Below are 25,577 nucleotides of genomic sequence, written 5' to 3' on the forward strand. Positions count from 1 at the left end.
TGGAGTGCGAGGTGGTAGAAGGGGGGGGGTGGGGTGAGGGAGAGATTGAGGAGGTGGGGAAGGGGGGAGAGTGTGCCTTGTGCGCAGCATCGACTCTGCTTTGAACGTCCACAGATGGAGTGAGACTCGAATAAGCGGACAGGTACAGTGGTCTCAACGGGGATTTTGTTCCCAAGACTGGAACAGATATTTTTGCACTCGCTTCTCATTCGAGGGGGGGGATAGCATCTGATCGGAAATTAAGAGTAGGAAAATATTTTGAGCTTGCGAATCTTTGAGATACGGGACTGATGCGCGCAAACCGAAAGATTAAGATCGTTTTTAATTTCCTTAATTCTATTCTAGGCAAACGTTGAATTACAGTAACATAATCGTTATTGCATCCAGTCAGTCCTAAGATTGGTTGAACACAGCTCTGAAGTCTTTATCCGCCAACCTATTCCTGTAAATTTAGCTGTTATTTCTTGATTGTCTTCAATGGGAAAACATATACCTACATAATTTGGAATATTGATTACAAGTAAAGTAGTCAGGAAATTATGTTTCAGAAATCGTAAGTCCAATTGAACACCTGTTTATGCATAAGATCATTCTCACAAGGTATTCGATATAGAATTTATCATCAACGAAACATCTCTTTTCTAAGGGTTGTGTACATATGAAGATGTTTTAGATTATCCTCGGTCTGTAGTTTGATATAAATGTTATATTTTCCACCCATGCTAGGATGTGAAAGGTTTACAAATTAAGAGCATGCTCGAGAGGGGCGGGGAGAAAGCCGATATCGAGAAATAAAAATCAGCGATTTCATTTCCCAAAGTAAAGGAGGGTATTGGTGAGACAAGAGAACGAGCATAAATTGAAGGATTATACGTTGTGAGTTTTGGGAAGGGTGAATAAAATAAGCTGGGACTCAATATTCAATGAAATTACACTTCTTGAAATTTTCAGGACTTTTTGGAGACAGATTTCTAACTCTGTGAAAAAAATAGTGGAGTCGGTCACTTAAGTTGAACTCGTATCGCTGCGTGTCATTTAAAATATTATTTGTTCGATAAACATATTTATGGGAGAAAATGTATGATATTCATAAAAATTTATATATAGCATAACCACTTATGGTTTATGGTGCAGGAATATGATGTGCTTTAAGGGATTCCCTGTGTCTACTTGCCACTCAAAGAGCCTGTGATAAACGTGGGAAATTTTGTGAGCTTCTAAATATATACGTAGTGAGGAAGTGTGATGCTCCCCGACATTTTCACCTGCCTACATAAGTTTCGAAATTAAAACGCTCTTGCCAGTTGAAATAGGAAGTTAAGTCATACTTCCTTTTCATATTATGTGCTCACGCACCGAGCCAACACTTGACTATACAAATAATATGTGTGTGTGTATAAATAAATAAATATATATATAGGCACGCACACACACATATATAATAACACATATAACTTTGATTTGATCTTGGGACAAAGTATTTTCAAGTATTTACTACACTACTGTTGTCACCCCTTAAGGATTTTGGAGACGTCAGAGAAAGTCACTAAGGAACATTTGAATTTCACTCGTCATGGCTTAATAATAGAGAGATATTAATTGCAGATACCGTGAGTTAATTTGAAAGAAAAACTTTTCTGCGAGGGATTACGCTCGTGGAGTTAAGTTTATCAATATGAGTTAGGAAAAATGCCTGGGAAAAGCTATACTTCGGCTATCAGTGTCGCATTTGGTTTCCATTACTAGAGTTCGATTGTAGAAGCCTCTTGAGCTATCGTGCTTCCTTCCATTCTCAACATTTCTTCACCCCTTCCACTTCAATTTATTTTTTGAGTATCGTGCTCCTCTCCTCTATTTATTTTTCCTGTGGTTCTTTTGAAATGGAATGGTAGGTAATGGAATGATATTTTGTAGTTGGTAATCAACGTAGAATAGTGAAATAAAAAGTGATTATTATTTGATATTGTTAAGTATCTAGTTAAATGCCTTTTTTATCAAGGCATTTTCCTTATTGACTAAAACTGTAATAATAATAATATTAAATGTTAACAAAAAAGAAAATTACATATATGTCATTGAAAAATCTATACATAAAGTTAAAAATTGGGAAATATTTATGTTAAGTAAGACAACATTATCATGCAATAGATGGGAATGCATAATATTATATATATATAATTAATAATCAGAGAAAGTATGATACTTCTCAAAACACTGGCAAATGTAAAGGTACCTGGCAGTGCTTACACTGCCAAGTTGCCTCACTTCTGACATTATTTTTGAAGCATACATGGCATCTTTTTCTTGAATGTTATTTCTTTGCTAATGATGGTTTATGTTCAGGAAAATGAGTCCAATTTTTAGCTTGCAATTGGGCAGGTATGTCACCAGGTATGTCGTCCACGAACATTGTAATTTGGCAGAGTGACCTTTGCCAATAACGCTTCTACAACATCCAAACGAAAACTAGTCATACTTTTCTTCTTTTTTTTGTTTGCTTTCGATTATAATGTGTAAGCATTAAACAGTGCAATATCAAACATATGAAAGAACATTATTTTATATCCTTTCATGAACTTTCTCATCAACGGGAAGCATGCCAGCTGCTGGTCTTGTTTGTCCACTCCTCCCATTCCTCGATTATAATCAATCACAAAAGGTGGTTTTGAAACACTTTCTTTGCTACCATCTCTCCTTCTTCTCTTCTTTTCAATGCTCTCATCGTCACTTTCACAATTCACAATTTATAATTCTTTTATACATTGAAGGGTAGTTTTCACCACGTGGACATGTGGACAAAAACCGAAACGATCACCTGTAACACACTCCGTCTAACCACATGAATGATCGCATTCCAACTAAAGTTATCGTGAAGTAACTGCGTAGGAACCGCAAAAAATGCTGGGAAATGACTCAACGTGTTATAGGAACACTTTTCCGAGAAGGCAAAATCTGTACAAACTGTAGTAGAAACTTGATAGTCAAAACTTGCAACTCTGTGGTAGAAACTTGATACTTATAGGTATACACCCAATACGAAAATGAAAGAAAATAATACTGCGGAAGGATGGCTAAAGTAACAGTTTGTCAAAGATTCCAAATTGTAACTTCGTTTCACAAATAATCTTACCAATAGTATACTGATGAAAAACTGTCTTTAAATTTGTGTGTTAAAATAGCATATATCCTTCGAATTCGTAATATCTGAAGATAACTCAATTTATTTCATGACGACCGAGGCAATAGTTCCTGAGCAAGTGCGATTTCAAATCTGCTGCCAAAAAGTAGGATTTTAAAAAGTTGACGAACGAACCCTCTTCCCGTAAGAACATCGAGAACCTATCGCTACTCGTAGAAAATCATTTTATTACTTCCAATGCATCATATTTCATGAAATATGAGTTCTTTACGTTTATTGGTGATGTTTTAATATTGTTATACTTTCAAAATAATTATATTGTTCCCTTAAATAGTGCTAAAATTATGAAAATCTGATGACGAGCTACACTCGTCATTGCGCGATTTGGCATCGGAAGTACATGGCGAGATAGACTCTTAATTTCAGCGCAAGGGATAGATCTTTGCATTTGCCAAAATCTTTTCGTGATAGACCCTTGTCTTCCTTTGTTATTATCCCTTCTTCCATTACATCTCTGAAAAAAACATTTTTGCCTAAGAATGAAAGAAAGATTACAGGAAAGTACCTTTCACTGAGCTGAAAAGAAGGCATGCTCACTGAAACTGCATATAGTTATCATTCGTATTCGTAGAATCGTTTAGAAAAAAAATCCCAAGGTTTAGGATATGCTAAACCCGGCGTTATTCGAGACACGCTAGACTTTTTGTTTGGGCGAAGCGGAAGATCACGCGTTGAAATGTGAGCGTATTGTTGTACCTGTCGACGCAGATGTTATTTAAGTGTGAGCAGTCTTGGCAGTAATTAGAAAAACTTTAATAGTTCATCTGAAAAATCACTCACTTTACCCGGAATGGAGGAAAAAAAGGATGGCTGTCGACTGGTGTTGTAACAGATATAATATGGTGTTCTTTGCTCTGCACTGGGCCAAGGTCAGGAGGAAGAGTTGATTAAGAGTAGGGGTAGGGACAGTAAAAGCGGAGAAGAGTTCGGCAGCAAGTCAGCAAGCATTCTAGTAACTCCTCAGCAGACGTGCGTGGCGACGGATATTTACTTGCTTGAGTTGCCGATGGTATTACAAGCTTTCCAACCCATGGTAGCCATCCCTACCTCCTTATTGGTAGTCGAAACTTTTCCGTCAATTGGATAAATAAAAAATAAGATTAAAAACCGTTTTTCTCATGCCTTAACCAGACTGATGGTGGAATAACAAGCAGCCCGATTATAACAAATTTTCACTTTGATGGGATATACACTTATTTAAAATATATCACAAAAACGTGCCCACAGTAATGAAACTGAAAAATCACACATTTCGGGTGAAGTTGAGGATACCTAGAAGTGTCAACTGGAATTGAAACAGGTCTTCATGAAAAGCTAACATCACTCTAGCAACTGAAATACCATGCTCATACTACATTGCGTTCTTTCTACATACACTTTTCCGAAATAAAAAATAATGATACTGATAAATTTTACCACACTTGTGATTTTGATAAGTCACAATTATTATAAAGCATACCTTATAGGGATTTTAGAAAGTCACACAACGCTAAGATATTTGACGGAGAAACACAGAGATTATTAGAACTCGTCTTTTTGACCAATATAGGTGACGATCCCGAATTTTCCTACAGATGAGATGGCTTATAGGTCACGGACATGAAATTAGCTGTTCTCACAATATCGTATTTTTTCTCTGCTTTCTTTTACCAGGCTGAAGGTCTTCCAGTTTCGTTAACGAAGGCAGCTTATGCAGGAGCGTGTAAGGCTAACACAGAAACTACAGATAAAGATTGAGGAGTCGTTTCTCAAAGCTAGAACTCAAATTACAAGTACGAGCTTCTGCTTATCGTATTTATATTTTGCTTATAGAGAGCCTCCTCATGGCATTTATCAAGTTTATATTACTCGGGATCGTCATGATGATTGGTATTCCACTACTTAAGTTAGGTATTGAATGGACACAAACTGTGAATGGTACAGCGAAAATTCTCTTGCCTCTCCTAACAAAGCACAACCCAGCATATCACATTGCAATGAGCCCCACTTCAATATCCTGCATGTACTTCCTTCCTCCCTTCATTCCGTCCAACATACCTATCCTATTCCAATCCCTTTCTCGTTTGCCTAACGCCTAGACCTCCATCACAGTTCTCAACATACCGTCACCAATCAAAATACTCTGCACCCATCTGTCTGGCCTCCTTTGAATTTCTCCCTTCCCATCGAAGAGGACCGTCCCCATGGTCTACAACCTTGACATGCTGCAAGGGCTTGTGCGTTCAGATGACCCCTACAGCTGGCAGTAGCAATAGCTGTGACGGTCTTGAAATCTTGTGACCTTTAGAGTGATGGTTTCACGTTAAAACCCCTATTGAGGAAGGCAACGGAAGAGCATCTCTATCAATTATCTGTGAAACAATATCACGGAATATGAGATTTCATATTCCTGTGTTCGTCTTTCATATTTGTTCCTATCCCTTTTCCTTATATCTGTATCCAGGTGAATGAATATGTTTTCGCCATGTGGCGGGTTTTCCGGTTTGAATGTGTGCATATGCATTTTATAAACAAACCATGAACGCAGTAATCAACCTGAAGGTCAGTTTGGTTGGCGATGATAGTTCACCCGGCCCGACGCGTGTGAAATGCACACATTAGGGTCGGGGGGTCAGTTCCTTTCCCTGTGCCAGTTATGGTTTCCTAGGAAGGTTTGGTACCCGAAAAATCACACAGTTTGGGTAGAGCTGAGGGTTCCCAGAGAGACTTGCCCGGGAATCGAACCCGGGACCTACGTTCAGTAGTTACATATATTTACACATACATTATTATTGGTAATCTAATGGTGAAGGTAGGTTTTTGCATGGATACAAGCCACCAAACGGTACAGTAACAATTCCCTTCTCTCTCATACATCCTCTCTTCATTCCGTCCAACATTGCGATCCTATTCCTACCGCTTCCTCGTTTGTAGAACATTCTCCCTTCCATCACAGTCTTCAATCAAAATGCTCTGCATCCATATTTCTTGCCTCCTTTGGATTCCCCAAAAAAATCATCTCTTCTCCCCCACCATGACTTAGCACTTCTTCGTTTATTTACTTTTCATTCCACTTCACCTTTTCCATCCTTCTCCAAAAACGCATTTCAAAAGCCTCCAATCTATGTCTATCATCCCGCTCCAATGGCCATATCATCAGTTTCCTCCTTGAGAAAGCATCTTTGCCCTACATATATAGGTGTCTGTACCTTCTTCTTATGTCCCTGCTACTTTGACAATTTTGGTCTAGAACACTTTAGAGATAGGTAAACTGTCCCACCTGCTCAAATTTATGAGATCCTTTTTTGATATTTATTTATCTAGGACTTTCTGTTTCTGTAAAACTGCTTAACCCTTGTTTTTTTTAATTATCCCATATCATATTATACATAAATTCCACATCCTTCGCACCGACTTTCCAATGCACTCAGAAAAGCTTGCAACCCCTTGGCTGACAGACGAACTAAAGCTTTATTATTTGCGAGCCTAACTGATTTTATAAATTCCCCACTGACTTCCATTCCTGTGTTCAATTCTTCCCATGCCTCTTTAATAATGTCCTCCACATATGCGTTGAAAAGAACGGGTGACAATGGACGCCCCTATCATACGCCTCTTCATAGCATTGCCCATTCGGACTCTCCATCCGCCTATTGTACCAGAGCAGTCTGAGATAAGTAACGTATAGGATGCGGATAAGTCTCCTATCCCTCTAATCTCTTCCTATCTCCAGCAATGCATTCATTATCCTCCATTATCCACTATCCAGTTCGCTGTATCAAACACCTTTTCGATATCTACGAAACAGACAAATACATTCTGATTGCATGCTATATTCCTCTCGATGAAGGATCTCATTATTGCAATGGCATCACGCGTGCCTCTCCTCTTCCGAAACACTAACCGATATCCCCTGAGTAATCATTTTCCCTGATCTCCATTCTCTTTTTGATGATTCTATGCACCCCTTCAGCTGCGTGCGAAATCAAACTTATTGCTCCCAAGTCCTCACATCTTCCTTTTCCTTTTTTGGAATAGGAACTAACACTGTTCAGACGAAATCTATCGGCCATATTCTTCCCTCATAAATACTAAGAATTAGTCTATCAAAATTCTTTCTCGCAACTTTCCCTAGCCCCTTAAGTATGATGTAGTTACGAGGGAATGATACGCATCTTCCGCCACGACCTAATTTGATTTTAATTGCCTTAAAGCTCTTTCTATATTACCATCAAGTATACCTGAACCTATAATTTCCTCATCTACGTCATATAATCTTTCGATGTATATGGTCTAATGTCTTTACCATGTTCTTGTAGTTTCTCCATGTATCGTACAGTACATACACAAGCACATATACATGCACACTCACACAGTTAATGAGCACCCACAAAAGAAAAAACTGCCCACTTTTGAGCTAATTCGATGGTTTCAATGTGAGAGGAGTTAACGATGAAAGTGACTGGGACCAATGAAATATTTCAGAATTGTGCCATATATTTGGGTGTTTCTTTTATGTGATTTTTCAATGCGTTTTTAACATAAACGTTCTACCTCGCCACGTTGGTGAAATTTCTTTGAATATTTCCGATTGATTCTATATCCCTTGTTTGCACGCTATTTCACACTTTGAAGTTGTCGAAATCTTTCATTCTAAATCCAATTGGCTGAGAGGTTAATGTTAAAATTTTTTTATTGCCTCTCTGTTTTACCAATTGAGACTACAAAGTAATATTTAATGGAAATTCATGGATTTTTTATATTAGGGCGTGAAAATGTTATCAACCCTCGTCGTCATCGTAAGTTATCAATCCAACAATCAAAGGCTTTTAGCGGCTCGTCAAGCTGTTACTGGCCAATCATTTCCGTCCTTAATTGTTTTTTGTGCTGATAATTTCTAATAGTTATTTGCAATAAATCTTCCCCGGCTTTTTTCTGTGATTATCCTTCCCCCCAGCGGTTCCTTCGCTTATGGACTTCCTTGCCCAGCCATGATACAAATATAATCATTAATATCATTATAGCTATAAGTACTTATCCTATGAACAAATAAGTTAGTTTGAATCAAGAAAGATTGGGAATGATATCCTTCTTATTTGATTAGGTTCAAGGGAAATCCATTGTATGGTGCACGGTACGAATGAAGGATAATACTTTGGGCCGTTCAATAACCCTTTAGAAAATCCAATAGATGGCGCTCATAGTATCGATAAAGGATTATTTTTAGTAAGCCTCATCTATCACTAGAATACTGCTTCAGCAATGAATACTTCAGCTATATCCATTGCGTGGTTTCATTTTCATAATAGATGGAAGCAATGATTTTTTTAATTTAGAAAATTGGACAAAAATGAGTTTTGTGTGTTGATTAAGCATTTCTATTGAAAAGGATTTATACTGAAAGAGATCAAAGCCGTGTTGAATGAAGTTCATGGCACATCTGCTCCTGTGTTTGCGATTGTTTACATTGTGGTAAATGAGTTTAAATGTGGCCGTATGCCCACAAATGATGAACATTGTTCGGGACACCCTGTGGGAGTGACTTCTTCCGAAATGATTGGCAAAAGCTATGATATAGTTTTCAGTGATCGGTAAACTAAGGTTCGCTAAATAATTGAGGCCACAGGCATATCACAAGGTACAGTGTTTTCAATTTTGCAAGAAAAATTGGGTGTGAAAAAATTTCGGAAGATGGGTGCCGCGTTTACACTCAGCAGAGAATGAACGCAATCGTGTGGTCGATTCGGAGGCTGGTTTGGTGCTTTTCCGTCACAATATTATATGTGTATATATATATAATATATATATATATATATATATATATATATATATATATACATATCTGTGGACGTAACATGAATGAAATGAGCAGTCAAAACAATGCGTGTCTAAAGGCGATCCAGCTCCGAAGAAGGCGAATACGGTGAAATAAGCCGGCGTGGTGATTTAAAATAGTTATATAAAATTGTGTGAATTGTGACTACCGCAGAAAATTACCAACTTTCACTTGCCTACTATGGGGAGCATTCAAGGTGCTTGAAAAATTTCAGACGAACTCTTTTAATCTCAGGTCACCTTTTTTCAACTCGGTTGTGGCTCACTCATCCTGCAACCCAAAGAAAGAGCGGTCTCAGCAAAAATAGAATCAGTTTGTGCCCAGTGCGGTCTCAGCGCCAGGGACAATCATGATTGATGCATGGAATTTCTGAGTTGATATTTGATTGATAGTGTTTCTTCGTTTCACCTGTTTTTTCCCTAAAATGAATGACTCAAACTAAATGAAAAATAGATACCTCTCCAACATTTCAGCAACCAGAGATATGACTGACATGGAAGAAGAAGCACGAATCTATTTCTCTCTCTCTTTTTACATTGTCATGGTTTGAGGATGGGTTCTATTTTTTCACGCTCGATAATCTCACGGCCACAGTCTTCGGCATTCCTTCAATTATGAAACTATATTTTGCATTTGCTACATCTTTTGCTCCAAAATGGTTGAAGTTTATACATGCGAAGTGAAATAATGAATATTGAGAGCAGTGAAATGAAACACAGAGGAGGAAATGAAGCGGCGAGAAGTCGGAAGGGAAGCGCGGGAAGGTGTGGCCAGCGTTCGGTGAAAGACAATGAGTTATTTCCATAGAACTCTGTTTATACGTTATATTATCAGGAAAAGTTTCACCCTCTATGCGAAAGTACTGATGATCAGTTGTTCATTTCATTTCTTTGAAAATTCAAAACCTTGAAAACTTCGCATCACAAAAAGGGATCCGAATTATCTCCTAAAGGATTAACTTGATCCCATCCATTCATTTCATGCGTGATGAGGTCCAATTCCATGACCCCAGCGTAGCTGGGCTCTTAAGATTGAAGTCCCATCTCTGTTTAAACAAGCCTCGTGAGATGAAGCCTATCACAATGATTCTCTTACCAAATCAAGCACTTCAGTTTGATTTACTATTAAGTGGGTGGTAGGTATGAACTCCGCACGTCAATACCCTGCTCAAGTGTGATTGATTTTTCGCGTGATTATCATCAAGTGATTTGTGTATTTTTCCGATTAACTCCTTGATGATTCCTTTGTCATATTTCTTAATAAAAAATCGGTGAGATGACCTTTTCATACATCAGTCATCCCATCAGTCCCATTATCAATATTTTCGAAGGCAATTTGTGTTGATTTGTGATATGTAAACGCAATTTTGGAATCCATTTCTTCAGTATGTGTGCGGAGCATTTCTTTCCTATTCAATTTAAGCAATATTTCAATGATGGGAGAATCCGAGAAGAATTAAATGACAATTTTACTTAATTTACTAAACTACGTAGCGTCTTGCTTTAATTACAGGTATACTGTCTTAAATATCTAGCGACAGTTGAGTGAAAACAGTGAGAATTATCGATGATAACTATGATGTAATGAAGATCTATGATGGTGACTTTATCGTGGACACGGAAACAAATACATTTTGCCGATTTTGCCATTGCTGTTCTGATGTCATAGTTTCATTCACGGCCATTCACTTTGGTTTATGGAAATGTTATAACAGGTAAATATATGTCATTACTGAAGTTGCCATGCCAGCTATCCCAGGAATTTATTTACAAATGGAGCCGTGTAGACTGCGTCGCATGGGTGAATGCTAATGAATTTATTGTTTCATTATTTACAAATATTGGGCCCTATCAACGTGGCGTAAACAAAGAAACTATTAGCTTCCTGAATCCTAACCCAAATATTTTTCTATTTCTAATATGTCCTGTAATTTTCCAAAATGAAGACATATTGCAATAAATAACAGTGAGTAAAAGTTAATGCAATGACTGAATATACAATGAACTTTCTAATTTGCATGTGTATATATTGTGTATTGTGTGTATGCATATATATATATATATGCATTATATATATATATATATATATATATATATATATATATATATATATATATATATTCATATGGAAATAGATAAAAGGAAAAAGGGATAGAAACATATATAAAAGACGGACAAAGGAGAGGTGGGGAAGGCGGAATCGAGCAGATCACAAGCTTGTATTTTTCCATTTTCCAATCCCTTTTCCTTATATCTATTTCCATGTGAATGAATATTTGTTCGCCATATGGCGGGTTTTCATATATATATATATATATATATATATATATATATATATATATATACCCGCAGAAGTGCCATGCCTTAAATTATGCAGAGGGTTTGGGACGAGCTATCTTTCCTGTCATTGGTTACCAGCGTTAACTGATGGGGAAAGTTCCTCGGAGCCCCATAGCATTGAATGATTCAATTGACCCTACGCTACACTCATTTAGGGTTCTACGCTAATCTCTAGTGACTTTTGAGTGCCCTTAGATAACTAGCAGCGGATGAATCAGTGCTGCTGCTATTCCTGCTTGAGTTCTTCAGTGGAAAGCTAGTCCGAGTAGGACGACAGATATCTCTCATGTATTCAACCTTCTCTACGAGAAGAGAATGAGCTTTAAATATTATCGTATGCGATAAATTCCGAAAGTATTTTCACCGAACCAAGGACTGATACGTCGACAGGTCTTTGCAGGTAATCTTGCATTGTCGGTATGCTAAAACTTTTGACTCGATTACCTTTTCAATTTGGTAGAATTTGTTATTTACAGAGATTGTCTTCGTCGTCGACCGTGTGTATTCTGTTTGATTCGACCGGTGACGAGCGATGAGCCTGTCGCTCTGAGATTCAATACGTGATTAGCTGCCACCAGGCAATCGCTGCCCCTCTGCCAAAGGTAGCAGGTAAATTTCAGTCTACAATAGTCAGTCATACAACATGAATTATCCGCGAGAGACCTCATAAGAATATTGAAGAAACTTGGTGAATTTCGTTCAAAAATGTAACCCCTTTAGCTTACTCTTATAGATGGCGATAATTGGGAGATATTTGTGGGAATCCACCGATTATTTAACATAAATCAATTGTTCCTTTTTATTACTTCATATCTTGCTAACTGATATTGTTTCTTAGGAAGACAATGGCCGCCAAAAAGTTATTCGCCCCTCTGCCTGAGATATGCCGCTTCGTCACCGACGTAATGACCGCTGTCGGGACCCCAGCAGAACATGCATACGCCATGTCAGAACTTCTGGTGGCTGCGGATTACCGAGGACACTTGAGCCACGGACTCAATCGACTAAGTACTCCTTTATTCACTTAGTGGATGGAATGGTTTATTTCGGCGAATGTGCGGTATGAAACATTAGACAATCGCCTGGGCTCGTTAAATTGAAATTCATATATCACTTCAGGCATGTACGTGGAGGACGTGAGGAATGGGACAACAGATCCATGTGCGACACCAGAAGTAATCAAAGAGAAGAGTGCCGTAGCCCTAGTAGATGGAAAAAATGGACTTGGGCCTGTAGTTGGAAATTTTTGCATGGACCTCGCAATGGAAAAGGCTAAAGAGACGGGTGTGGGGTGGATATCAGCTCGAGGTAAGACATTTCAAATCGCTTCCAGCAAGCTATTTTGTCTCGATATGTATGTTCTATGAGTTAATTCCATTTTCTTTACTTCCTTCAATCACCTTGGAATAATCGTTAGTCATTAGATCAGCTCATTTGACTTTCATCATTCTCCTATAGCGCCATTTTTCCATTGCTTTAAATGGAGCTCTGTCTACCCTTGTCGCCTTGTGCGTTTCGCATTCTAAAGGAAGTATATTTCACATGGCACCTCCCAAGGAGAGAAATCGTGTGTGATTAATTGTAACTGTATAGGAAGGCATAAAATTAGGATTGAGTACTACTTCCAAAAGACAAACCTCGAGACTTTGAGTGACTCATTTCACATTTGAGCTGCCTTCCGTGCCTATGCCATAGAAGATTATATTTGCTCTCATATTTTCTCCATTCTAATTTTAATTTTTAACCACCTTCTTAATATCTCGTCTGTCATCATAAGACACTCTTGACAAATACCTAAGTATGTCAACTACAGCGAATGTAATTATAACAATTGATGAATATATCATTTCACTTTCAGGAACCAATCATTACGGGATAGCTGGGTGGTATTCTATGCGCGCTGCAAATCAAGGATTTGTGGTGAGTCCCCTCAAATGCAACGCCTAGTATTTAACTTACAACGTGAATTAAACTCAAGTTGACAAGAACTCGTGAAAATGCTGAATATTTAGATAATAATTTTGATGTACATATGATGTAAGTCAAAATTTTAAATCATCTTCTCACTTTGAGAATGATATAATGTTCTAGATATGCGTCGGAAAATAGTTCTGTGTATGCGAAATATTATGTATTTTTCCTCCATTGAATATGAAAGTCTACAAAAACTAACTTTTTAAATATAGTGTCTTTACTAAGTACAGAGTTCAAATGTTTCTAAAAATAAACCTTCAGGTAAAACCCGGCTAATACTTGTGCATTATTTTTTTAATGCTAGGCTGTCATTACTTTAATTTGCGACTTTAGAGTGGTTAAGGAATTTACAATGGGGAATTAGTTTGTATGATTTTGTTCTAGTATCAATCATCATTGGTCGTTCAAGCCTAAGATTGGTTGACTGCAGCCCTCCATTCTACCCTATCTGATCCTAATTGGCTTACATCCTGGTATTTTTTTCAATATACTTTCTTCTTTATCAGTCCCATGTATTTATCTCGTGGCTTCCCTCTATTTTTCCTTCTATTTTATTCTTCGCGAATCCATCGTGCCTCAGGGTGTGGCTGTCACCACTGGTCCACATCGGTCCTCTTGATCTCGAACCTGCGACCCTCGGTATGAGATTCGAACACGCTACCACTGGTCAACCCCGGTCCCCTTGATCTAATATATTGTGCGATATCTGTGACATTCCACCGTTTATGCCCTTAACATCTCTGTACTTCCTTGTTTTTATTATAGAATCAACAATTTGCGAATAATATAATTTAAGTTTTTGCACTCGGTATCACGATAAATATGAAATCTAATTCGGAAATGCATGGTGGTTTTAACTGAAACAATAGTAAACATCAAATGTAAATATAAAATTATCAAAATTGATCTTTTTCATATTTCCTCTTATATTTATCAGGGAATAACATGCAGCAATACATCACCAGTGACAGCTCCTCTTAGAAGCAAAAAAGTAAGTTCTGTACAAAGTCATTTTTCACGTCAATTTCAAATACTCTACATTCAAATAATTTACTTGCCATTTCATTATTTCGTAAGTAATATACTACCTTGATCAAAAATTTCCCGGAATTTATTCAGAAAATTAAAAATACAAGTTTATTCATCTAAATCTATATTGTCCCCTTCAAAGTAATCCCCATCGACTGCAACACACTTATGCCAGCGCTTGATCCAATCCTCGAAACATTTTTTATATTCGGTTTTCGGTATGTCCATCAGTGCTTCCTGCGATTTTTCCATTACTTCCTCTCGGCTGCTAAAACGCGTTCCCCGTAATGGTTTTTTAACTCGATTGAACAGAAAGAAGTCACAGGGAGCCAAATCAGGTGAATTCGGTGGCTGTTGGATGGTATTTGTTGCATTTTTCGTCAAAAAATTACGAATAATGATAGCACTGTGCGACGGTGCGTTATCATGGTGCAAAATCCACGAGTTTTCTGCCCACATTTCTGGTCTCTTTCGGCGAATTGCTTCACGCAAACGTCTCATAACGCCCAAATAATACTCTTTGTTTACTGTCTGGCCTTCTGGCAAAAATTCATGATGCACTACACCGTTGTAATCCATGAAAACCGTCAGCATTGCCTTCTTTTTTGACTGAAAACGACGTGGTTTTTTTGGTCTCGGCTCATTTGGTGAACGCCATTCACTTGCCTGTCTGGATTGCGTGTCGTACTCATAAACCCACGTCTCGTCTCCAGTAATGATCCTTTTGATGAATGTGGGATCGGATTCAGCCTCGCAAATCATGTCTTTTGCGACGTCAACACGGTCTCTTTTTTGCATGAAATTGAGGTCTTTTGGCACCAACTTTGCTGCTACACGACGGAAACCCAAATCATTAACCACAATGTCTTGGGCGGATCCATAGGCAATGTTCAAGTCCTCCGCTATTTCTCTGATGGTTAATTTGCGGTTATTGACCAACATTTCTTTTACTTTATCAATTTTTTCACCGACTTTCGATGTCGATGGTCTGCCACTGCGTTCATCATCTTCGATTGACTCACGACCACTTCTGAACCGCTCGTGCCACTGGTAAACGACCGTTTTTTTTAGAGAATCGTTGCCGAAACACTTTTCCAACATTTCCAACGTCCGTGCGCCACTAAATCCGTTTTTTACGCAAAATTTAATACAAGTTCGTTGTTGCAAATTTAAATCCATTTCTGAAATTGTAAAAAATCGCCAACACACACAGAGATAGATGTACTCTTGGCTACGTAACTTTTGCAAATGTCAAGTTATGACACTAAGATTTAAAGGGAATATCAACAACAGATGTACCACTTTAACAAAAAAAACAGAACTCAAATCGGAACGATGGGAGCGCCACACGGTGGTTATTCCGGGAACCTTTTGATCAAGGTAGTATATTGCATTTACGACGAGCTTCATACTTCTAAATGCTTTGTTGATCTCGAGGGTATTAAAAATTATTGCCAGGTTTCGGTTGGTTTTCGACCCAAGTATGCCTCATCGTCGAAATACGTAATTAGTGTTTGCGTATTAAATCATATACATGTGGTGTAGTATTATATTTGGCAAATCCGAAATTTTAATTCACCCTAGGTTCATTATCAAATCCCTGGACTGGGAATCGAGTTTATCATAAATGTATATGCAATAATTTCGAAGAGTAAAAATCATTCACTTAGAACGGGATTCGAACCCGGACCCCTCGATGTTCGGCCGAGTGCTTTAGCCTGTTGAGCTACCGTCTTCTTACAATCCGAAATGATTTTTACACGATACGAAATTGTTGCATTGTAATTCGCATTCAACGGATGACTACGTTTCAAGTTACTGTTGCGGTATTTCCTGTAGTTTCTTAGAAATTTACTTATTGATTTGCCGTATGTGTTTTGTATTACTCCCGTGGAGGAATGTCTAAATTCACGCACGTCATTTTCCCATTGTCAGGCGGCGGTTGGAACCAATCCAATTAGTGTAGCAGCACCGGCGAAGAATGATAGCTTTGTATTGGATATGGCCACAAGTACAGCGGCCTTGGGAAAGGTAAGTCTAAAGAACACTCGAAGTTTATCTTCATCATGTTAATTCAATACTTAACTGTGCTAGTGGCTCAGGTGTTACGATAGATCAGGACTGCGGTGGTTTAGGCGGTACATCTAAATCAACATAATACCCCGCAAGGGCTTGTGGCGGGTGGGGGGGGTGTTAGGTCGCCACCCGTAGAAAGGAACAACATCACGTGCAAAATCAACTCATGCATGCAAAACTATTCCCGCAGTGGCGTATAAATTCATGCAAAAATCCATTCATTCTACACGCATGCAAATACGAGGGCGATTCGAAAACTAAGGTCTCCTATTTTTTTCATGAAAAATCAAATTTATTCTCAACTTTGTGAGCATCGTAGGAAAGGCTGAGCATTTAGCTATTTTTCTACATAGTTGCCTTGATGATCAATCATTTTTTGCATCCTTGTAAGCAGCTTTTTAATACCGGCGTCGTACCTTTCTCCCGCCGCGTCACGAAGCCAACTGACGACTGCTTCTTGCACTTCCTCGTCTGACTTGAATTTCTGTCCCCCAAGGTGTTTCTTGAGACCGGGAAACAAGTGATGGTCGCTTGGGGCAACGTCCGGGCTGTAAGGAGGGCGATCGATGATATTCCAGCCGAATTCATTGAGTAGGGTGGTCGTTTGATGTGACACAAGTCGATATTGTCATGATGCAAACCTTTGGTGAGACACCTTGCTGTAACCAAGGACCTCCGAAACAATATTCTGCACGGAGAAGTAGCCACCCTCGTCATTAAGGCCTTCCTTTATCTCATGAAAAGTAATTTTCCGGTTATTGTGCTCCATCTCGTCAAAGGGAGCCACCGTTGATCCCGGCAAACTCGGGCGCCCCGACCGCTGCTCATCGTGGACGTTTTCCCGGCCATCAAAAAACTCCCTGCACCACTTCCGCCTGTTTTTGATGTCCATACACTTCTCACCGTATACTTCCACTAAATGGCGATGAATTTATATGGGAGAAGCAGTCGTCAGTTAGCTTCGCGACGCGGCGGGAGAAAGATACAACGCCGGTTTTAAAAAGCTGCTTACAAGGATGCAAAAAGTGATTGATTTTCAAGGTGACCATGTTGAAAAATAGCTATATGCTCAACCTATTCAACGATGTACGCAAAGTTGAGAATAAATTTGATTTTTCATTAAAAAAATAGGAGACCTTACTTTTCGAATCGCCCTCATACATATACTATCATCTAACAAAGAATTGCACCTTAGAATGCAGAAAGAAATTTATCCTATTACGTACCAACCATCAATGGAAATTTTCTAACATGGGCATGCACTCAGAAGTCATAAATGTTTTGTTTCCTTTTGAAATAGGGCTACGGTGCCACTTGCCGTCATGGAAAAAAGCCTTCTCTTCCTTGAAGAGCGGTGTATTCTTTGATTATGAGCGTTGAGAAGATGCTTGATGGTTTTTTAATTGGTGAATATGAAGCGAAGTCAAGGTTATTCCCATTTTAATTGATATTTTCAATTTGAGTTAAGACACGAAATGTGGCAGAGAATTAATGTTACTCTATCGTCCGCGTTTGCGCACATATTATTCCATTTTAGTGTGCATAAATAGAACCATCATTAGAGACATTGAGTACTCTTATGATGCATTCCTAGAGGTCCCCTGTGTAGGACATTACTTGACTCCGAATTCGGTCAGCAGCTACCTTGTTCGTTTCTTCTGCTCCATTTCCGCGAAAAAAATATTTTCGGCGTTAACTATTTCATTTGTTGTTTGAACATTGTTTGTATGGTTAAGAATCTATTCTATCCTACGCGGTACCCTGCAAGCCACCGCTAGGGTTTCTGACAGGTAATGATTGCACACCAGGCATGCAGCATCAAAAATTGAGTTTTTCATAATTTTTAGTTAAAATAATTCTCCATAAAATAATTCTAACTAGGAAGATCATGATATCTACAGTTATATACTCCAGCGTATCTGAGTAAGATATACGTCTCAACGTAAACGATAGGAGCTGTAGGTAACAGAAAGGACAATAACTAAAGCTAGACGAGTTAAAGATAATACATTTGGCCACTAGAAATGAAAAAATAAAAATACTTTAAAAATTTACGGCCCTAGCGCGGTCAGATAATGTTTATCTTGTCCCTTATCGTCCGAGGGAAAAATTACAAGTAAAATCTATCTGTTCTACTATCAATCTCTCTAATTTTATTGGCATGACCTCTCCTACCGGAGTGCAATGGGACTCATAATACATTTTCAACATCATCGCTAAATATAATGTTTATTGTCCCTGTTACATTGTCTGCTCTCTTTGCAAAAATGTAAACCTATTCTTCCCATCTCTGTGAAGAGACATTTCCAAAGTGGTGTTGCACATACTGGTGTGATGTCTGACACATACTACCACTGCCAGAAATAAATAGTATCTTACTTAGGTAAACGGTTCAGTGTCCGCTCTTGCATCACATAAAGTCCAGACAATATGATAATGACCAACGGAATTAAATTGAGTAGTTCAAACATGTGATCTTTGAAAGAATAATTTTGTTAAAAATACATGTCAAACCATTGACAGAATAAATGATCAATTTGTCCACAGATAGAATTGAAGCGGAGTAGGAATGAAGACATTCCTTTGGGATGGGCCCAAGATATAGACGGCAATATGACCACCAATCCCGACAAAGCACTGTTAGCAAACTGTCTGATGCCACTTGGAGGAGCCGAAGAAACGAGTGGGTATAAGGGCACTGGAATCGCTTTGATGGTAGACATTTTCAGCGGAATACTTTCCGGTAAGTCCATATGATTATTTAAAGACATGCTGCTGTTAATTCGTGTAACTCCGCTACAAGATTCACTCTGTCCCGAAATTGAGATAAAAATAAACCGCTGCCGTAATTCCCGCCGCGTGTTATTGGGAGCCTACTTCAATTGAATCACGAAAACGGGCAATCTCAACATTGAAATTGGAAGACATTCATGACGCCTTATCGTAAATACGAACGTATTAATTAGTGTGATTTTCGACGTAAAATTATGTAAATATTTGTCATATGTTACAGTTATGTTTTCACTTTGTTAATGTTCTCTTTTCCTAATAGTTGTTTATCCAATAAGCACCATGTGTAGCGCATTTTGCATCAAAGTCAGGTCATCTATTTAGGCCATAGAGCATCAATGCAAATAATATTTTCATAATGAAGCACAAACACTTTAAGTCTACAAAATCAAGAATAGAGGAAATTTTGTTTGTCGTTACGACAAGGAATAAAAAATTACTAAATTTTGGAAAACTTTGGTTTATCAAGTTTTCGACGTCTTACCAAAGAGCCTATTTTACTGCAAATGCCAATTGCATTCACCATTTATTCGTCATCAATTAATGAACAAAAACACTTAGTCCATACGACGGTGTATAAAGCTTTTATTAATATTCTATTGCACATTCGGTAGATGAACATTTCTCTGATACTGTTTCTGATCATGTCTTTTGATGTACGTATCTATTGTATACTGGTGTTTTTTGTTTAGTATTTATTGTCTTGACGAGATCCATTGTATTTTATAAACTTAGCAACCAATAAATATTATCATTAATGTTCCCATTTATTTGCAGGTGCCAACTATGGACCTTTCATACGAAACTGGAAGAATGCTTCAGAGAAAGCTAACCTTGGTCAGTGTTTCATAGCCTTGGACCCCTCAGCATTTGCGCCATGCTTTGAAGAGAGACTGTCGAACTTCCTGGACGTCATTAGAGCATTAGAACCAGTAAGGAAATTTCTATTTCCTTTATTTCTTTGAAATAAATCGTAACATAATGTCATGCAGCTCACCCTTTTATCTCAACAAATTTAGGTTATACCATAATTGATTAAAAATAAATATCTTGTGTTATTTATTATTTTTTCTCCCGCTCGTTGCAATGAATGACTCTTGAAATGGTTTTCGGTAAGACAGAAATATTCGTGTCTTGCTTCCGTTGATGCAGTAAGATTTCCTTGCTTACCATTATTTCTTGTCATTAGCAGCAATAATGAAGACACACTTAAATTTGAGTTTTTAAACCTAGGACTCGGTTAGTCTTGTGGTTAACGAGCTCGCCTGCTAACCTGAAGGCATTGGGTACGAATATAGACATTTTATTTTCATGTTACAGCTTTATTTTGAATAATATTTAGTCTCCTCCATTAAAATACTAAAAGTCACGTCATGTATTCAACATCTGACCACACTAATAAATTATAGGATATGATTCATAGTTACCTACATACGTAGTCTGGTGGGTAATCACCCCCTGCCAAAACCCTTAGCTGTGGCTTTCGGGTTACCATTTAGATCAATTCAGCTAAAGGTTTATCATTTATTGCATTCTTTAGAGTATTCAGTTGTGCTGAAAGGAAAAATTAGGACTAAATGATATTTATTGTGTATATCGTAATTTTTCTTGCAGTAAATAGTCAGCTTTGGTTTAAACAATAACTTTAAGCCCCTCCGAGGAGCTGGCCCTGAGAATTGATCAGTAACAAATGTAATTTTCCAAGGGATATTCTTTTTTACCAGTAGCTTCAGGATTGAATCAAATCGATCCCTCCTTTAAATCAATGACCATAAAACTAAGTTGGATGAATTTTTTTCCGAAGGTGGTTATAATATAACAACGATGCGTTCCATTTGTGCAATGCATTTAATGTGAAAGCATGATGCAATAATGTAGAAAACTGAAAGTGGAAATGTATAAAGGCTTTCTTTTCTCTAATTTATAGGTTGATCCTAATAAACCTGTTTTGGTTGCTGGAGATCCAGAAAAGATTCATATGAAGGAGGTGAGCTATAGAGGAGGAATTCTATATCACCAAGGCCTGATTGATGCAATGGTATGTACTCGTATCATTCTTTAACTCTAAAATAATGCTAAGTTCTTTGATTTAAACTAATATATTGATGCCGGTTTATGATTCTTGCTGGAGAACACGAGCTCAGCTCTCTTCAATGTCAAAAAATTAATTTCTTATAGATTACATAATTCCTAATTTGTTATTGACTATTTTTGTAATAATTAAACAAATTAGAATTTATTACAAGATTACTCGGGAAATATGACTTCAAGGTTTAGGAGCAATGCTATATTTCGCTATTTATGCCTAATTTAGAATATACTCCTAGTATATGGGATCTTCATGAAGTTGGATTGATTGTCGAATTAGTTCGCGTGCAGCATAATCTAGATTTGCAAAACGTTATAATGGTAAGCTGAGAAGCGTGTCAAGATTATTTGTGGAACTGCGTTGGGAATAACTTACGGAGCGAGTGTTAACTTACAGATGACATAAATTGAAACGAGGGATCTTTAGCGATGATGTTGGAAATGTATTATGAATCCCATCGCACTAAGGTAGGCGAGATGATGTCAATAAAATTAGAGAGATTAAGTGTAGAGCAGATAATAAATAGATAAAGAACGTACTACGGCCGAGTGCGTGGAAAGAAAGTAAAACCCAAAGCCGTACACTTAAGGGCACTTATAGGTGGAATATAGAAGGGGGTGGGAAAGTTATTGTTTGCCAGGCCTGCTTAGCAGGCGAAACACCTGGTGTCAGGTTTTTCGGCACTTTCCCCTCCAGCACTGTACTTTTGTGTCGTCCGAGTTTGAGTGACGGGTCACTGGCGCCGGGTTTCCAACCCCGTAAACCCTGTGTGTGTGTGTGTTTGTGACTTGCGAAGGTCAATTTGTTTGCAAATACCTGAGCGAGGGAGTAAGTGTTATATAATTTTTATTTTATTTTTTCATTTGTTTGAGTGACGGGTCACTGGCGTCGGGCTTCCCGCCCCGTAAACCCTGCGTGTGTGTGTGGTTGCGACTTGTGAAGGTCAATTTGTGGTGCAAATACCTGATCAAGGGAGTAATTGTTTGAACTATTTATTTTATTTTTTCATTTGTTTGAGTGACGGGTCACTGGCGTCGGGCTTCCCGCCCCGTAAACCCTGTGTGGGTGTGTGGTTGCGACTTGTGAAGGTCAATTTGTTGTGCAAATACCTGATCAAGGGAGTAATTGTTTGAACTATTTATTTTATTTTACATTTGTTTGAGTGACGGGTCACTGGCGTCGGGCTTCCCGCCCCGTAAACCCTGCGTGTGTGTGTGGTTGCGACTTGTGAAGGTCAATTTGGTGTGCAAATACCTGATCAAGGGAGTAATTGTTTGAACTATTTATTTTAATTTTCATTTGTTTGAGTGACGGGTCACGGGCCTCTGGCTTCCCGCCAAACAATAACTTTCCCACCCCCTTCTATATTCCACCTATAAGTGCCCTTAAGTGTACGGCTTTGGGTTTTACTTTCCTTTCTAGAGCAGATAAATTTAAGATAACATTTCCCCTCGAACGATAAGGGATCAGAATAACTATCCGACCTCGAAAAGTAATTCCCTTTTTACCTTCGAAGTAGCGTAGTATGTTTTCATTGTACGAGTATAATTTACCCGTAGGTATTGTTGCTAAAAGCTCTTCTCGAAAGTTTTGAGAAGTGTATCTCACTTGTTTACCGTAGTGTATGCACATTTAGTTATCATGAACCACATCATTTGTTTTTGTTTGCATGAATACATTGCAACTAAAATAAAATAATTATGTTTCTTATTGCATGCCTGGTGTGTAATCACTCCCTGCCACACACCCTAGAGATAACTTGCAGGGTACGATGTAGACCGATAGATAGGCAGATTATATAGGAGACGTAAGATATTCTATAAATGCGAGTACTTTGTGCTTTAAATATTTTGACCAGAGTGGATTATTTGCCCAGAATATACTATTAAAGTCATCATACCCTATTCTAACTGCCGCTTAATTCAAAAAAGCTTTAATTACATACCTTCAGTGTTATAAATTTTCAATTATTATTTGTAATAGTTCTCCTAGTCAACTCTGACTGATGTAAATGAGCAATTATAAAATAAAAATACTAGCATGATTAACTACTATAAATATTTACATCACATTAATTATTAGTGGTAAGGCCATTTTAGAGACCATTAATAAACCAGAATGTTAGGCCAATTAAAGTGAATTCATAATTATCATTACTTGATGTTAAACCTGTGGTACCTTCCTAAGTCTTAAAATATAATTCTTTTGTGAAGGGGTATTGCATCACTTCTGGGTTATTCGTACTTTCAGCGAAGCTATAGGCGGACAAGCAAAATAGCCAGGACTTACTCATGAGGGGAACACGTTCGGTATTATTTTGAAGCTGTGCTAAATTGAGCTTAGTTTGATGAAATCAATGGCTTGAAAACATTCGAATGTTCAAGGTAGAGGGAGGTAACTCTCGTATTAGTTAGACTTCATCTCGAATATATTTAGCTTATTAGTTTTTTAAATTATACAAAATAAGGTCACCCAAGTCGTCATAAGCACGAATGAAACTGTCAGGATTTCGGAAAATTCTATTATTGAGTCACTAGATGCAACAATATTGCATGCATTACTTAAAATATTGCACAAATACAGATAATACTAAATCGAGTGAGTGCAGCCGTTACTTTGTGGAAATAATTAATACTAGGATTAAATAACTTTGTATCCATATCCACACGCTTTTTTTAACGCAAGAAATTTCTACGTTACGACGTTAAAATAGGGTGCCAATTTACCATCATTTAATTATAACGTTGTAACGTCGAAACTTGAGTTAAAGAACAAAGCGTGTAGAAATAGATACAAAGTTATAATTGATGGTTTCCGGCGTAACTTTATGGAATCGATTCATATTGGAAGTGAAAAAATAGTAAATTTGTTATTCCACAGAAAATTAATTACGATACGATCCGGGTTTCGATGTTCAACGTCATCTTCAGGCCGGATGACGTTGAACGTCGAAACCCGGATCGTATCGTAATAAATTTTCTGTGGAATCACAAAGTCACTATTTTCTCATTTCGGATACAAAGTTGCTAATGGAAATCATACGGCTTTTTCTTCGAAACCATGGGGAAATTCTAATCCCATATCTTATTGATTGTTGAAATTAGAATGAAAAGAGATGGGACAAGATAACAAGGCCTATTCCCACGTAACACTAATACTAAAAATATTTTGCGCAGCTATTCAGACTACTTCTTCTATTATCTTTTTTCCTTTAAATTTTCATGGTTAAAGATTCCATTTTCACTCAGTTTTGTCCAGTGTTTTCCATACTCCTCTTGGACAGTTTGGTGGATAATTTGATAATTCACGAATTTATTCTTTTCTCGATGTGTGAAAAAATATTTGTTATCTTTATAAGTATGGTTAAAAATATTATCACCAAGACAAAACTTTTTTTTTTCAACAGTCCAAATTAGCTGAGGAACTGAATATATGCCCATTGCGATCCACGGTTGTGGGTACTTGCTGAAAGATCCTAACGACGCAGAGAAAAACTAAGCAGTAACTGAACTACATAGTCTGTATCCTTGGGATTATTTTTTTGCTAGAATGGCGTGGTAAATTCCTCTCTACCACTTCACATTTTGGAAATTTATGTGTTTTCAGTTTTCTTTTGAGATGAGGACATCATGATTCATTACCGCATAAAACTATTTTTGGAGGTGGAGCAGGTATTTATAAAGCATTGTTACGTTCTTTTTGTAAAAAATATTACCCATTGAGGAAATATGTTATTTCATACCGCATTTGTTTGTACATATCAAGTGGGTGTCTTCCTTGTTCGAATATTTTACATCTGTGGGTAACTTATGTATAAGAATAAAATTTTTCCAGCGCACTTGAGATTTATTTATATCCAACCCTTTTTTACATACCCTATAATTTACGACAGTTCCTACCACTGTCTCCTCGGATAATTTAGAGGTGCGTTTTTGGCTAATGCCCATACCAATGTCCTGCGTTTGTTTCTCATGGATGGCAGGATATAATACTCTGGTGGACCGTTCTTTGGTGTCTTTTGGAGGTCATTTTCATTGGATCAGGCTATCCATCTGGCGGAACAGTAAACTAGGCTGTTGGGTTGATAATGCGCCGGTCTGGTCGCCGCCTAAGGTCGCGTGTAACAGATGTGCCAACCCATTAAGGCTCTTGCTCGAACTTGGGTGTACGTCGCTCGTTTTTTTGTGCTGGTAGCTGCTGTTATACTTACGGAGAACGGGGCGAAGAGGTATCGATAGTAAAACGATCCTGTGATCAAATGAAAGA

At 37.9% G+C, this 25,577-nt stretch overlaps 1 protein-coding gene across 3 annotated transcripts; it reads left to right on the forward strand.

Moving 5' to 3' along the window:
- Positions 1–11,611: 11,611 nt before the first annotated feature.
- LOC139690650 (uncharacterized oxidoreductase YjmC-like) lies at positions 11,612–25,074 on the forward strand. Of its 3 annotated transcripts, none has more exons than XM_071588139.1 (11): positions 11,612–11,753; positions 11,814–11,962; positions 12,192–12,361; positions 12,473–12,661; positions 13,212–13,273; positions 14,265–14,318; positions 16,292–16,387; positions 18,980–19,175; positions 20,000–20,154; positions 21,150–21,260; positions 24,718–25,074. In XM_071588139.1, exons 3-11 carry the CDS (start codon positions 12,199–12,201, stop codon positions 24,778–24,780), a joined length of 1,089 nt encoding a protein of 362 aa, XP_071444240.1. In that variant the 5' UTR covers positions 11,612–11,753; positions 11,814–11,962; positions 12,192–12,198; the 3' UTR covers positions 24,781–25,074. The 3 variants fall into 3 exon arrangements, with proteins under 3 accessions (XP_071444240.1, XP_071444241.1, XP_071444242.1); XM_071588140.1 differs by having other exon boundaries at positions 12,196–12,361; XM_071588141.1 differs by lacking the exons at positions 11,612–11,753; positions 11,814–11,962 and adding an exon at positions 11,963–12,041 and having other exon boundaries at positions 12,196–12,361.
- The last annotated feature ends 503 nt before the right edge of the window (positions 25,075–25,577 follow it).

Source organism: Hetaerina americana, unplaced genomic scaffold (assembly GCF_022747635.1).
Source record: "Hetaerina americana unplaced genomic scaffold, ioHetAmer1.1.p SCAF_3, whole genome shotgun sequence".
Taxonomy (NCBI): domain Eukaryota; kingdom Metazoa; phylum Arthropoda; class Insecta; order Odonata; family Calopterygidae; genus Hetaerina; species Hetaerina americana.

Coding starts and splice junctions, on each gene's coding strand:
- LOC139690650 (XM_071588139.1), top strand. CDS start 12,199: ATGGCCGCCAAAAAGTTATTCGCCCCTCTGCCTGAGATATGCCGCTTC. Junction 19,176..19,999: donor TTTCAGCGGAATACTTTCCG/GTAAGTCCATAT, acceptor ATTTATTTGCAG/GTGCCAACTATGGACCTTTC. Junction 20,155..21,149: donor TCATTAGAGCATTAGAACCA/GTAAGGAAATTT, acceptor TCTAATTTATAG/GTTGATCCTAATAAACCTGT.